Source organism: Pteronotus mesoamericanus, unplaced genomic scaffold (assembly GCF_021234165.1).
Source record: "Pteronotus mesoamericanus isolate MK-2021 breed Mesoamerican mustached bat unplaced genomic scaffold, CSHL_Meso_final contig_702, whole genome shotgun sequence".
Taxonomy (NCBI): Eukaryota; Metazoa; Chordata; class Mammalia; order Chiroptera; family Mormoopidae; genus Pteronotus; species Pteronotus mesoamericanus.
The window spans coordinates 5,252,326-5,268,387 of NW_026555239.1; the positions used below are offsets into that span (position 1 = coordinate 5,252,326).

Below are 16,062 nucleotides of genomic sequence, written 5' to 3' on the forward strand. Positions count from 1 at the left end.
TAGACGTGACTTCATGGGACACTGTTCATCTTGAAGTTGAACTTGTCATCAAAATCTCTTTTGCTCTTCTTGTGGCCCAGACTAGGATAGACTGAGTTGGTTGGAATTTAAATATTTTTATTCAGCTTAGTGGGGCTTGTTTTTGTATATATCTGTGTTATTGCTATGTAATTTTAGCAGAGCAAGACAAGAAATTAGCATATATCACAGCCCACAGTATAATTTGGTTTAGAAATGAACCTCTAAAAGAAGTTACGCTGAAAAATTATGTGAGGAGAAATAGCCCGATGATCACTGTAACTATATATCCATGTATATGTATTTACACATACGTATGTATGTATGTATGTATGCATGTATTCTTTACCTGAGGATATGCTTATTGATCTGGCAGGGATAAGCATTGATTGGTTGCCTCCCACACACGCCCCGACTGGGGACCAAATCCGCAGCATTTCGGTATATGGGATGATGCTCCAACCAACGGAGCCGCCCAGTCAGTGCAGTCATTGTAACTTCTAAAGAAAATCTTGTCACTGCGCATTGTCAGTTATCAATTATGTCCTTTCAGGAGGAAGAAAATCAGTATTTCTCACAAATTAATCCATCGGGAATGAGTGCTTACAGTTGTCTGCAGGATCTTGGGTTGGCTTATCCGGCCTTTTGACTAAACAGTATTTGGTGGTGGGGCTGAGGTTATAGAAAGTTACAGAAGGAGCACAAGGGCACCCCTCCTGGGACCTCCAGATGGTCCACGGCCTTGGGACTTGGTCCCAAGCCCTTTGCTGTCTGCACCCCCTGCCCCCGGCGGGAGGCTCTAGTCTCTGGCTGGAAAGACTGCCTGTGTGCAGGTGACTTGCAAAGTACCTCTGGAGCCTGGAGCTGTCCCCTGGGCTTTGCACAGGGACACAGCGCAGCTCACATCCTCTGAGTGAAATACGGAAGACAACGCTGCTGGTGTCCACCGGGATTCCGTCTCCACGCACGTCACTCCCGACACGTCCCAAATCGTGCTCCTGAGCCCCCAGCTCACCCCAGCCTTCTCCTGGGTCTCAGTAAGTGAGGCCACCTTGCCCAGCGTGACCGAATCTTGGAGTCCTCTCTTCCTCTTCCCGCCACCATTCGGGGAAGCAGTTTCTGTCAGATGCACCTTTAGACTACATCAGCCTGCTTCCTTCTGTCCCCACGGCCAGCAGCGTGGCCTGGTCTGTGGCACTGCTCGGTTTGGTGACTGCGGTGCCTCCTTGCAGGCTTTGCTGTTGCCACGCTCCCTGCTTGGCGGTCAGGGCATCTTCCTAAAAATCCCAACAGAGTGATTTTATTCACCTGCATAAAATCTTCAGTGGCTCATTTTGCACTTACGAAAAACATCTAAATTATTTTCCTGACCTTCCAGACCATATATTCAACCCTGCCGGACTGCCTAGGAAGCTTTGACAGCACACATGTGCGTGTATTCACGTACACCTGGGCCATCTCCCCTATGAGTCAGGAGGGGGGACCCAGGGCTCGCTGTCTTGAGAGCTCCCCAACGGGCTGGGTCATGGTGAGGCCGGAGCGCCACCACCCTGCACCAGTCCTTAAAATGCAGCGTCCTTGTGCTCAGCAGCAGAAAGGCTTGTTCCAGCCCAGCCCACTGGGCCTGACCCCAGCTTCTAGTTCCATGGAGCTCGCATGTCTCCAAACCAGGCCCCCTGGTGAGACTGCCGCTCTGCACTGGGGACACGTTGCGAGAGCCTGTTGCTCCCTGGGACGTGGCCCCTTCCTCCCCTGCCCCATCTGTGGCCTTTGAGGCTGGCACCCTGGCCCTAAGGCAACGCTTCCACCTGTGAGTCCTCACACTTCTGGTTCTCTTCACCATAAAGGATTGTGTTTCCCTCTGGAGCTTTGTGTGCCCCATTCACATGGCTCAGGTCTCTGTCCCAGTGTTACTATTTTAAAGTGAGGTTGCACTTGCCCGCGTGTCCACAACAGAGCTGCTCTCCAATGGCCGCTCTGTCTTCTTTGCTGGCACTGTCGTCATCTGCGGAGGCAGGCGTGTTCGCTCGTTCTCGCGCGTGCACTCCCACGTGCCCCTGCTCCCCCCACCCAGGTTTCCTGGGCGTGGGGACCTCGCTCATCTGTGCACTGCTGCATGTGCAGGTGGGACCTGTCTTACAGCTGTTTGCCCCTCCACACACCAGTGTGTTGTTTCTGCCAACAGCCTCTGACATCTAAGGGCAAGGCAAGGGTGCAGGGAGGAGTGAAACGCGCTTCATGCAGTTGAAAACCCCAGAGTCTGAGGAACGAGTCAGACAAACAAGTAGCTGCTGTACACACTGTGGACTTCCTGCAGCGCGCCGCGCCAACCTGACCGTGTCCACCTGCGCAGGAGCCTGTGCAGGGCCCAGACAGCCGAGGAGTGCCGGGTTAGTGCGGCGGTCTCCACAGCACAGAGCGGGGAGCGGCATCTCCGGCCTCCCCGCGTCTGGCCTGGCTTTTGCTGTTCTCCGATGCGTCGGGTCAGGGGAGAGAGGCCGGGGCCTTCAGCACCGTTCTGCCCCCACCTTCCTGAGGCCACCCCTGCCTCTACCAGCCACGCCCCTTCCCCTGGACCTTGGGGTGGGCGGGGGAGGGGAGACGGTGCCCTCAGGAGACTTATCTTAAGTGGGTCAGATGGAGACCTAGATCGAATTAGCCCACAAATCACTTTGACTTCCAGGCAGAACTTCATTCCACCAGGTTCAGGTGCTCCAGTGAAAGGCCTGCATTCACTGTAATAGTGAAACGCCCGCAAGAGATACCCCGTATTCGAATGTTAATTCTACCTCATTATCTGATTCCCAGGGAGAAATTAAAATCCATATATTACATTTCATTTTAAATTAAAGTCCAAAGACATTAAAGTCAAATGCTCTGCCTGTGTGAGTTCACATTTAAAGAAATTGAAGCTCAAAATGCGTTCTCCCAATTCTCTGCTGAATGCCGCTGGGAGGGGCTCTGCGTCTGCCTGGGAGGGCGGGTGAGGGCACCTTCGCAGCTGCTGCCTGTGTCGTGGTTTCAGGAGTCCCAGCCCCAAATCACTGACATGTCTCGCTTGTTAAATCACAAAAGAGTGGCAGGGCGCAGGTTTATCGGCGTACTGCTCCCCCGACCACACACACGCACCTGTTAAGAAACAGGTCAGTCCCCAGGCTCTGCCAGGCACCTCAAGCAAAAGTGTGTCCCCAGAAACCAGCGCTTGTCCCGTTCCCAAACCACAGACCATGTGGAAGGGCTGCGGCCTCTGAGAGACGGCGGAGCGGGAAGGAGCCTCAGCTCCGCCTCACTAGGCCTTCGTGCGTCCGTACCCTTGGTGGCCGGCAACCCTGGGAGCAAGCTCTCACCTGTTCCCTCAGGGGGCTTGCTCCTCTGAGTAACTCCTGCGAGCCCCACAAGGCTGCTCCTGGCCGCCGGGGTCTTGCAGGGCGGCCACAGCTTCTGCCCAGCGACAGCCGGAACGCTGGTCCCTGCTCTCTGTCGAGTTCGCGGTCAGTGCTCAGGCCAGGTGTGCTTCTCATTCCCCTGTGGGTCCCTTGATCCCCACCTTCGAGACCACGCTTCCTGTTCCACATCTAGGCGCCCTGTCCTCTCCGAGTTCAACTTTGGCTCCCAAAGAAGTCGCTCTTCCTCCTTCCATGTCAGCCTTGTCACTCCCCCGCCCCCTCTGCGCGGACAGTGAGGCCGACCCCGCCCACCGCTGCAGCCCCCACGGGTTTCCCGGCCGGACCAGCCCACCAAGGCCCGGTCCCAGGGAGGGACGCCTCCCACTTGGGCTTGAGCAGATTTTCGCTTGGGTGTGACGTTTACCGTAGGTTTCTGGCTCATGGCCCTGTTCAAGTTAGAAAAGTTCTCTGGTTTTCTGAGAATTAAAAAATTACAAATAGGGGCTAAGAATCAGATGCTTTTTTTGTGGTACTGAGATTATTCATTAATGAGGATAATTACATTGTACAAATTCTGATCTACATTAAGTTCGTGATGAGATTTTGTGGCATGTTTAATTTACTTGGTCTAATATTCCTAGGATATTTTCTCCAGTGGTGAGGGGTCTGTATTCATAAATTAAATAAACCTGTAATTTTTTTTACTGATCTGTCTTATCCAGGTTTTGGAACTACATAATAGGAAACTCATAAAATGAGATGGACACACTGTTTCTGTTTCTTTTTCTATTGTTTTGAACAACTTACATACGTGATGGATAGTCTGTTCCTTAAACAGTTGATGGTACCCACTTGGAGAGCTGTTTGGGTCTTTGACTATTTTTGTCAGAGTCTTTAGTCGTTTTCATATTTTTAAATTATCTTTCTATTCAGGCTTTTTATTCACTGTGTCAATTTTGACATTTTCTATTTTTTCTCAGAAATAACCATTCCATTTAGATTTTCAGTTTGTCATAATGTTTATAGTACTATTTTATCTATGTTTCTATATTTATTTCTCTCTTTTTAGTCTATTTTTTTAAACTGAAGTCTGTCTTTTATTCTTCATCAGTCTTTCCAGAATTTTTCCATTCTAATAATGTTTAGAAAGAACCAGCTGCTTCCAGTTTTGGTTAATATTTTCTATTGTGTTGTTACCCTCTAATTCACTGACTTTTGCCTGTCCATCTAGAAGAACAAAGATAAGATTGACAGCAGGTTTCTCTTCAGAAATAATGCAAAACAGGAATCAATAAAATGATACCTTGAAAATGATAGAGGAAAACTCCACCTAGACCCTTACAGCTAAAATCTCCTTCAAAACTGATGAGGGAGAAATAAAGACACTTCCAGACAATCCAAACTGAAGCGCATTTGTCGGCAGGACTGTGCTGTAAGAACTGTTGAAGGGCATACAAGGCGGAGGCGAAGGCACCAGACAGCACCCTGCTTCTGCATGAAGCAGTCAGAAGCAGCGAGAACGTTAAATATGTGGGTAAAAATAAAATACCCTTATGCTCACTCTTTAGTCATTGAACATATAATTGGCTCTTTGAAGCAACCCTAACAGGAACGTGGTTTGAGGTGAACATGTGTAGAAGTAGAAAGCACAAGGGCAGTTGCCCACATGTCAAGTGGCGTGGACAGTGAACCGAAGCGGAGTCAAGAACGTACAGGAAATCTCTGTGGCCTGCATTCTAGAAAATAGATTTGTAACGAACAGCTTCCCCACGGCACAGTCTCCAGGCGCACATCGCCCCAGCAGCGAGTTTTGTCAGGCACCCGGGAGAGACACCCCATCTTTCTCTTTCTTGAAAAGAAGGAGGAAGGAACACTTTCCAACCTATTTTAAGCAGCCGGCAGCGTATTTATCTTGATATATTTCAGATAGAAGTCTTAAAATTAGGAAAATAACAAATTACAGAAACAGTAACAGAATCATGAACAGAAACAAATACTAATTGAATTGTATAATAAATAAGGGATACCACGAACAAGGACGGTTTATCTCAGCCATACCCTGCTGGGTCAACGTTAGAAAATCTAACGCTTTGATGCCCTTTTTATTTAACAGAAGGAAAGGGGGGAAGAGATATGATTATCTCAATAAATAGAGGAAAAGCATTTGACAAAATCTCACGCTCATTCATAATGAAAATTTGCAGCAAAGTAGAAAGGAGCTTCTTTGGCTTGATAAAGGACATTGATTTTTTTAAACAATTCAACAGCTAATTTTATATGTTATTAGGAAAAACTGCTTTCCCCCAAACATCAGGAGCAGGGCAGGAGGATCTGCTCTCACCACCCTCGTTGGCACTGTACTGAAGCACTCACTAATCATGGAAAAAAATTGATAAATCATTCTTCATCTACACTGAAAAGTTACTGTCCTTGAAAACACGCTGTTAAGAAAATGAGAGGGCAAGCCTGTAGTGGGAGAAAACATTCACAACACACGTATCTGTCTCAGTTACACCAAGAACTCTCACTGCTCAACAAGAACGACCCAGTCAGTGAAGCAGGCAAACGCTGTGCAGAGCCCTTGATAAAGGATTTGGGAATGGCCCCAAGCCCCTGACGAGACGCTCCACACCGCCAGTCATCAGGCAAACGCAAACGCGTCACAGCCAGACCACGCCAAGCAGTGGTAGCATGTCTGGGGAGGGTATTGTCCCTGGTGGGAGCCTGGTCTGAGCACCGTCACACCCGCGCTGCTCACCCCCCACTTCAGGGCGAGGGCCTGTTGACCTTGTACTTGCGCATTGGTTGGGCGGAGCCATGCTAAGAACAAGCTTGCCCAATGCTGGTTCGGCTCGGTTCACTGTTGATCTAAACGGGAGAGCCGGTCCTGCGTTGGTGACGTGCTCTTGCCTTTCTTCGGGGTTGGTTTGGTTTTTTCATTCGCCACACGATGGGAGAGTGGCCAGAATAACTGAGGCTCTGTTTTCTCTCCACCTATACATCTTCCCCAAGGAGCATAGACATTAGGGGCGGGCCAGCACACTTGCAGAGCACTTTGTCTGAGCTTACTGGCTAAGGTGGGAGAGACCAGTTAGCAAGTCCCGTTGCCATCCGTCTGCGTGCACGTCACGCACGTCCCGAGGCGAAGTGTTAGTTTGCACAAGCTGGTCGGGCGGCCCTGGTGAGACGTGCCTGCTCGGGAGAGCGTCGACTGCGCTTGGCTCCTTCCCGTGAGCCACAGCCCATGACTTGTTTATTGTGGGCCTGGGATCAGTTCCCAACATGTTGGGTAGAAAAACAAACAACTTCCTTGTTTTATGAAGTGAGAACATAAGAAAACTTGTTAATTTCCTAATTGTTCTCTGCTGCCCTAGATGTGAGCCCCGCACGGGCAGCTGCAGCCATGAACTTGAGCTTGGTAGCAACAACCATGCTGGCTGTCCCTCCTGAAGGTGTCCTGTGCATGTGCTCTTCTCCTAGTGTCCTGCCCTCTGTTCGTTCTCAAGTGTCTAATGCCCTGTTCACCATCGGTCACTTATGTTATAAACATTCAATGAACTTATATAAAAATTTGTGTCATTGCATAATTCACTGGTGTGAATGAGAAATATTTAACTAGGGAAGCATACGCCAATTCAGCTACAATTCTGTTGTAACCTTCATTTGCTGCCTGCTCAAATTGCCGTTCTTAGCACGTGATTTTATTTCCCTCAAAGAACGTCTTACCCACTTAGCGTATGTGAGAATTCTGTCTCCACAGGAAAATGCGATATTTCTCTTGCCTTGAATAATATAGGTCCGACTTCTTACCAAAAACAAAAACAAACAAAACAAACCCTGGTTTTTGAAAATACATTTACAGTTTCGCCTAATACAGAGTTGGCCTGTGTATTCGGTTGGGTGATGGTTGCCCTGCAGCTGCAGCCTTCAGGAGCTCCCACTCACCTCCTCGCTGTGGCCAGTGAGTGTCAGCAAACACCTGGGACCCGGCCGACTCTCTGCGGTCTGCCCCCTCCCCCGCCGCCTCCGAGAAGCCACTGTGCGCTGGCCTCACGTGCTCATCCTTTCCATCCTCAGTCACCCTGGAAATTGGTCCCTGGCATCTCCCTTTTACGGATGAGAACACTGTCTCAGAGGTTTGGGACCTGCCCAGAGCCACATGGTTCAGAAGGGCTGTCGGAGCCGGCTGTGGGCCCCGCGCTTGGCTCTGGGTCCTTCTCACCTGCCAGCTTCCGCACATGCCACACACCAGCCCCTACCTTTGCGTCCATTTACCTCCTGCTCCTCCTCCTCACCTTGAGGTCTCTTCTTCAGGGAGCCTTCCGCCAGCCCCCTGCCAAGCGAGCCCTCGCTGAAGCAGGCCTGAGCGCACAAACGCGGCCGTGGTGAGGAGCAGCGGGAGCCACTCTGCCCCTCACCCCGTGCCCGTCACCAGACCTCGGTCCTTCTTGGGGTCTCTCCTCTTCACCCCAAGGCACAGGCTTTGGGCAGAGCTCTCTGTTCCCATTTGGAGACTTGCTGGTTAGCACCCCATCCTGCTGGGGGCTGCATGGCGAGGCACGGGAGACCTAGGGGTGTGCAGGCTGCATTGGAAGCTCAGAGTCTAGTCTCAGGGACACTCCCAGCCCGCTCGGCTGTAAAGTTCCCTGTGCTTCTCAGACACGTGACCGCTTCCTGGTCTAGCCCTGTGCAGCAGTCCAAGCCTCCACGCCAGCTTCTCTGTGTTTTAAAACATAGTACGAAGGAATTACTAAACAAATTCAAGTTTCTAAAAGGCAGGAAACTCACACCCAGGTGGTATTGCAGGGTTCAGCAGACACAGCTGAGCGCCTCCCGCTCACTGTCTCCCTGGAGGCGGGCGGTGCTCCCCAAACCCTGTGTTGGACGGCACTTGCTAATCAGGGGGCCCCGGGAGGGGGCTTCCTGTGAGCCTCTCTCCATCGTCTGGAAAATGGAACCAGGAATTCTTACCTGGCGTCGTCAAGAGTTCAGTGCAATCACTCAGGTGTCTGTTAACAGCACTTCATGTCCCCTCTTCCTCAGTGCCTAGACCAGGTCACAGGACTCAGGTCCGCCCCCCTCCCCTGCCCTCAGCAGGGCTGCTGCACGGGCCGCGGGGAGCCCGTCTCAGCGGTGGGGCCGATGTTTAGAACAGCTCTCCTTACACCACGATGCTCACGGCTGCGGGGCCGTCTTTGCTTCTAGGCCTTTTCAGTGGGTGGCTAGGAAAAGAGGATTTTTTAGAAAAAGGAAAAATAGATCTCGAATTTACACTAACATTTCTAATTTAAATGCAATATTAACTTTTTTATGCTGAAAATCTTGGTTCCTAATGATTAATTACCTGTTTGCTTTAAATTAAAAATGTAAATAACGGTTCGAAACAGCAGTACCCGTCCCTGTCCCACTCAGCAGGCGGGATGCGGCCCGAGGTTCTGGCAGTTCTCCGTGGGCCTCGGGGGCACACATCTCCCTGGAGATGTGGCGTTAAAATCCTCATTTATTTCCGTGAAGTAAGTTTCCTTTGTTTTATGTGCCATCAGGTTAACTTGTTTCTATTTTTATAACTTTATAAAATTTAATTTTTAAAAATTACATAAAATACATACAGGATTCCAAAGCCGGTATTGTACAGCCTGGTATGTTCACGGATGTCTGGCCTCTGTTCCTGTTTCCACCGCCTTGTTCTCTTTTTTCCTAAGCTCTAGATGACTGTTACTTGTTTTTTATTTAACGCTTTATTGTTTCTTTTTGGACTATAAGGACATCTATCTATTTCACCTCCTCTTTCACACCAGAGGGTCACATACAAGCCCATTCTGCACCTCGCTTACGGCTTATGGTTAGGCCCTGGCCGTCCCCCACAGCAGGTGCTAGCAGGCTTCTCCGTCCGTCGTCGCAGCTGCAGAGACGCTGTCTCATGGGTGCCGCAGCTTGCTTACCGGTCTGTGTCGGTGCCCACCGAGCTGTTCCCACGATCTTGGCCGTTATGGATATTGCCGGCATTCAGAATCATTCATTAGTTTTCAGAGAGCCACAGAGCCCTACCGCTGCATACCCTCTGGGACGGCTGAACCGAAATGCCGGCAACAATGGGCGTTAACGAGGGCGTGGGGAAATTGGGACCCTTGTGCATGGCTGGTGGACTGTCAGACGGTACGGCCACTTTGAAAAACCGCCTGACAGTTCCTCGAAATGTTAAACATGGTGTTACCTAAAAGCCAAGTCGTTCTATTACTACTAGGTATATAAGAGAATTAAACACACGTGTCCACACAAAAACATGTACACAGGTGTTTATAATAACATTGTCATAATAGCCAAACAGTTGAAAAAGTTCAAATGGCCATTGCCAGCTGAATGGGTAACTAAAATAGGGTACGCGCAGTCAATTGGCTGTGACTGGGCCGTGAAAAGCAACAAAGCGTGGGCACCGGCTGTGGCCCGGGGGCCCGGGAAACCGCTGTGCTCCGTGACAGGGGCCGGCCACACAGGCCCACGTGGAGCGATTCCACTCGTGTGAAACCTCCCGAGCAGGCTTGTCACGGAGACAGACAAGTCAGCGAACAGTCTTCAGGACCAGAGGGCGAAGGACAGGGGAGGGATGGCGGTGGGGGAGGGGGTGTCCCCTGGGAGGTGAAATTGTTCTGAAATCAGTGCTGATGATTACACAACCTGGCGAATGCGCTAAATCCTGAGCAAAGAGGGTGAGTTTTATGGTATAAGAATTATAATAGCAATAAAACTTATAAAAATATAAATTGTGCTGCAGTAAATAACCTTGTGCAAATTTAAGTTCATGTGACCGTGTATATTTGCTCTGCGGTCCTAGAAAGGGGGTTACTGGGTCAAAAAAGTAAATAGTCCGTGGTTTGGTTGCATCCTGCCCGGGTCCCCTCCACGGGCGCTCTGTTTGGCGTTCACCCCAGCAAGGAACTTGGGTGCCGTTTCCCTGTTTCCCTGTCCCCCTCCCGCAGAGTCTGCGGTCACGGCATCTGCTGCTCTGACCACTGAGGACGGCCCCCGCCATGGGACGGGAACTCGCCTTCCTCTCGCTGTGAACAGAGCGGAGCATGTTCTGCGGTCTTTATGGTCCACCTGCATTTCTTTCTGTGTCTTTGCTGTTCTGGTATTTCATCCATTTTTCTATTGGATCGTTGGTCTTTTCTCAATTTTTGTTTCTTTATATGTTAAAATATTAACCCTTTGCCTATGATATCTTGCAAATAATTTTTCCAGTTTTTATTTGCCTTTTTTAAAAAAATCCAGTAAAACCTGTTCCTTATTGCTTCTTGATTTTGAATCATAATTAGAAAAGCTTTTCCCACTCCTGGCTGAGAAAAATTCACTTACTAGCATTAGTAAACTGTAGAAAACTCAGGTCCATTTGGAGTTTTTCCCAGAGAACAATGTCAGAAAGAAACCTACTTTTATCCTTATTTACCTGGCTTCCCAGTTGCCCCAGCATTTTTGAGGAAGGGGAAAAAGGAAAAGTATCACTTTTTGTTTACCTATCTGCTGTTAAATATTTCTGGGTTGATGATTGCACAAACAGTAGAGCAATGCGTAAGGAATGTCCCAGGCGTGGCCGTGTCTGAATGTGTGTTCTCCCTTCTCCCCAGGTCAGTGAGCTGGACGGCATCCCCCTGATCCTGGACAGCTGCAGCCTGGATGACAGCAACCCCTGTATCCTTGCGTGGGAGCTGTGGGCAGGAGTCCCCGCCGCCCCCCGGGCTCCCTGGGCTGTGTGGCTGGCCGGTGAGCTTGTTGGCTTGTTCCTGAGAACGAAGCTGCTCTCTCGAGGTTGTGGCTGGACGGCCCCGTGCAACCTGGGCGGTGGCGCGAGCCGGCGTGTTCAGGGTGAACGGGACGCTCTCGGGAGAACTGTTACTGTGGCACCGGACTCCTGTTGTTGACAGGTTGTCTGGGACCCCCTGTGACTGCAGCTGGGCTGAACCAGCCACCTGGAGTCTCCGGTGTGTTCCGGGGTCCTGCAGGCACCGTGCACCCAGGCGCTGTGCTGTAGGGAGCAGGTCTGGTGCGGGGATGACGAACCAGAGGGCCCATGCAGCCTGTTTGAGAAACTGTTTAATTTCAGGACCTTCCCTGGTGAGAGGCAAGCCCCGCCCAGTCCTTGCCCTGCTACTGCATGGCCTGTGCTAACTGCGTGTGGGTAGGGGACAGGGGTGAACCTGGTGGAGGGACTTTGAGAGTGGAGCCTGTGGGGACAGTGAGGAGCCCAGCCCAGGAGAGAGGAAGCGGAGATGGGGGGTGTGTTTCAAAATAAAATTCCCCTCACTGTGGCTTCTGCCAAAAGCAGAAAAGGTGCTGATGACAATCGAGTGCTTCAAAGCAAGTAGGCTGAAATGCTTACCTGTGCGAAAGGTGCTGCCATTTGACTGATGAGCAGTAGAAAAGCAGCTCCTCTCACAGAGAGCACGGCGCCCAGCAGGCAGGCAGGCTGGCGGCCCGGCAGCCTCTCCTCGCGGGCGAGACGCAGCTGGGGCGGCGCGGCGCCGCCAGGCATCCAGCCGGGCTCCGGCGGAGCTCTGCGTTATTTAGCTCCAGAAAGGAAAAGGAAGGAGGAAAGGAGAAAGCTTTGTGTCACAGGTGAGCAGTGAGAGAGCATGCAGGTGCAGGCGATGTCGAATTCCTGATGCGGAAGGTGATTTGTTAGGGGGAAAAAGAAATTCACCCTGTTTCACTCCTACATGCCCTGCACTGACTTTCCAGGGAAGGAAGGTTTGCCTCACTAGTCCGCGGTGTTTGGCAAAGCCCAGGACCCAGAGGCTGCTGCACACAGCACGCTGGCTCCTCCCGTGCCAGCCGCCCACCCCCCGCCCCCGCAGTCCTTCATCCCTGCACCTCCTCAGGCCCCCCGCAGTGAGCCCGTCCCCTGTGTCCCCACGCTTTGCCTGCCTTACTCTGGACCGGGCTGCGAAGCCCGCCACGGGTATCGGCCATCCTCCCCTGTGTGGAGACAAGCAGATAAACTGAGAGTCTCAGCAACTTGTCCTGAGGGTCAGGCCCAGAACCTAAGTCCTGTGGGCTCCTGATTCTAGGTCACATGCTGACACTGCCTCTTCTCTAGTCACTGGGAGGGGACAGAACCCCTACAGAGAAGCCACAGTAACTTGTTCCCAGACGCTTTCTTGTTCCACGGAACGGCGGGCAGTGCTGTGGGGGGGCCACTGTGACCATCCAGGCAGGAATGGCCTCGGCAGAGCTGGGCTGGGAGCCCTGCCGGCGTGGGCGGGGGTGGGGGCGCGGGTGGAGTTGTATTCTGGGCCTTCTCGCGGCTGTAACTGGCGTCTCCTCACCTGTGACTCCTACACCTAAACTTGACAACGTCCCCTGAGTCTCAGGCAGATAACCCCCTGCCTCACGTTTTGCTCGTGTGTCATACCCACATTCTAAACCTGTCCTGTCCAGGGTTGAACTACACTATTGCCCCTCGGCCCAACAGCCCCTCTTTCTCGGTGAATGGGCGCCGACCTCCATCCGTCTGGGTGCTTGGCAGGAACCTGGGAGCCACTTGCAGTACCACTTCCGTTGGGTAAAAGGGTGAACACGTAGAGGAACACCTCGCAGCGCGGCGAAGCATGTGTGCACGTGTGGGTATGTTGGTGGTGGGTGGTTCTAAGCCAAAAGGAGTTTCCTCCATGAGCTCTTTGATTCTTTTGTGAATTAATTAAGCTTGGTTTGGCAATAATATTAGTTAAAATTTGTTTGGCTTAACCTCTTAGAATAGTTAGCACCAGCCAAGCTTTTATTGAACTTTAATTTCAGTATTTTACGTTAAAAAGCAATAGATATTTTGGATACGCTTCAACTAGGGGCATTTCCAATATTAAGTATCAGTTAATAAAAATACATCCATTCTCTGGTCACTCTGGATCAGCTCGCCATGTCCACGAATCTCCCACACAGGATGGGGCTGGGGGCCTGCCATGCCTTTGGACCGCAGTCCTGGCTCCCCCGGAGTCTCTGCATGGGACCCTCCGCCTGGGGCCCTGCAGGAGGCTCTCTCTGTTCCCTGACTGCCCGCGGGGCTTAGCGGCTCCAGGCTGGCGGCAGGGAAAGCGTGTCCAGGGCAAGGCTGGGAGGCTCGTCACTGGCCCGTTTCTGGAGGTGTATTCCAGAGGCCGGTGGAGATTCCTAGTTTCAGGGAAAAGACATCTCCTCCAGGGGGTGGCTGACTGGGAAGGCCCGTCCAGGGCCGCTGCTGCTGCTTCGGCAACACAGGCCCAGCCGGCGCCCAGCTGTTCAGTCACCCGCGCGCTTGCGGATCGCCCGCAGTAATGACACAGTAGCAGATGCCATCGGAAAGTTCCAGTTCCACTACCACAGAGTCTATTTCTTATTTGTCAGTTTATTGTGGCAAGTGGGATTTTTTTGTTGTTGTTTCCAAATAGAAACAGCTGAACTTTATTTGAAATGTTTTTCTTTCATTCTTTTTTGATCTATGTTTTGATCAGCTGTCCTTGATGTGGGTTTTTTAATGTTGTTTTTATTGGAGGGGGAGGGGACAGGGATAGCATGAGAGTCCAAACAGGGTTTTGTTTTGTTTTTTTGGTTCTTTCTTTTTTTCCCCTTTGTTTCATTCTTCTTTTCTTTTCCTTTTTTTTTTTTTTTTTTGTTTTAGTATCGAAAGACCTCGTTTGTAAGTTTCACATGCATGCAGAAATGTAATAGTTTATAGGAATAATAAGCAAACAGTATTTTTGCCTGGTAACCCTATAGCATAGTATCAACAGCATCCACTCTAGGGCCAGTCAGACCCAGATTCTGCCACTTCTGATGAGTTTTAGCTTCTTCGTCTATAAAGTGGGACCTGCCCCTCAGGGTTATGGTGAATATAAAATGCCATCATGTTTGTGAATTGTCCAGCACTTAGATTCTCAACAAACAGGTGTTCTGGTACAGAGAGCCTCTTCCAGCCGTCAGTCTCTACGAGAAAGGTACATTTCCATCTATGCTCGCACTGTGAGTCAGCGTTAAAAGTCAACAGGAGTGGTGGTGGTGATGCCAAACAGAACAGAGGGTTTAGAAATGGGTGCACACCTACGCAAACAGGTGTCGCTGCCATTCGGGGAGGCGAGGATGATCTTTTCCATGAGCCGCGTTAGGCGACTTAAACCTCCGTCATGGGGACGCTCACTGCCCCGCCTCACAGACGTTCGCCGAGACGGACCACAGACCCGCGCATGACGGGGAGCCAGCAAGCATTTGTGAGGAGTGAGAAGGTGTGGCCATTTTTTGGGGGCAGGCAAAGGCTCCTTAAACATAACATAAAACATAAAAACACGAAAATTGTGACCGAATGGCACTAACTACAAGAGGAAAGACTTTGAAAAGACTTTTGCATTACATGAACCTGACACAGGCCTCACACCCTGGTGTGTAAAGGACCCCTGCAAAACAACAAGGAAAAGGTAACTCAGCTTTTTAAAGTAGCAAAGACACGAGGCCCTTTATGGAAGAGGAAGTGCCCTCGGCCAGTAAACTCCTGGGAGGAGCTCCGGGAAGCTCAAGCACGGCGCACGGCAAAGAGCCACCGGAATGGCCACAGGGAGGACTGGCCGCCACGGGCGCAACCAGAATTTGAATGCGTCTGTGGCGGAGACATAAACTGGAATGGTCCCCTTTGGAAAACTTCGTGGCCACGTCTGCTAACATTGAACCTATAGCTGCCCCAGGACCCCCCCAAGAGGCATGTGCACGTGTGTCTATCAGGAGACGTGCGAGAGGATTCACAGTGCCGTTCATAATCGCCCAAAGCAGGAACAGCGCAAGGAGCCATCAGCAGAAGAGATGAATTGTGGTGTCATGTGGAGCTGACCCTAGTATCTATCAGTAGAACAGTCAGGCAAGTTGTGGCGTGTTCACGCCAGGCACCACTGGGCTCTGTGGAACCCGTGGGCGGACCTCACAGCCATCACCCTGAGCCAGAGAAGCCAGGCTCAAAGAGGATGCGCAGTGTGGTTCCGTTTGCATCAAGTTCGGGGACAAGGAAAATGCATCTGTGGGGGTAGAAGTCGGAACAGCGGTTGCCTTGGGGGTTGGCTATTGATGGGTGCTCCTGGCCACTGGGCATGCTCTGAATTTTGATCTGGGTGGGTTCCCCCGTGGAGGGGCTCTGTGGGTGTGTGTGCGTGAGAAAACTCATCAGGGGGACACTGCAGCTGTGTGTGGGCTGTGGCTCCTCACGTTAAAATTTTTAGAAGTCGTTTATTTGTAATTAGAAGTGAATTATTTGTAAATGTCATGTCCAATGCTATACCCGTTACATACATTATTTTAACAACGCTCTCTGCTGGGAACATTATTTCCATTTCACAAATGAGGGAAGTGGCCCAGAGAGTTGGCCCCTGACGCCAGCCGGTCTGCGCGCTCCCAGCCCGTGAGGGCCTGGGCCAGCGTGCGGGCAGCCGACCAGACCTCCCTCCACAAGGGCGCCTCGTGGGCTCCCTCACAGTGTCTCTCTGAAGTGTGCTTTCTTGGACACGTGTGCGTGGCTGTGTGGGATATAAAATCTTCACTTAACCCTGCTGAGCGTCTAGCACCTCGTCTCCACGCACGGCTTAGTTTTGACCTTAGACAATGATCAAGGGAGACCCCGGAGCCCTGAGTTGGTGGCCTTCTTGGAAAACAGATG

General features: G+C 51.1%; 1 protein-coding gene across 1 annotated transcript in view; it reads left to right on the forward strand.

The window, feature by feature from the left end:
• Positions 1-16,062, forward strand: part of ATXN10 (ataxin 10) — a 137,858-nt gene that overhangs the window by 102,621 nt on the left and 19,175 nt on the right. Inside the window, exon 10 of the mRNA XM_054582500.1 lies at positions 11,027-11,090. Within this exon, the coding sequence (XP_054438475.1) occupies positions 11,027-11,090 (64 nt within the window). The remainder of the gene's footprint in view (positions 1-11,026; positions 11,091-16,062) is intronic.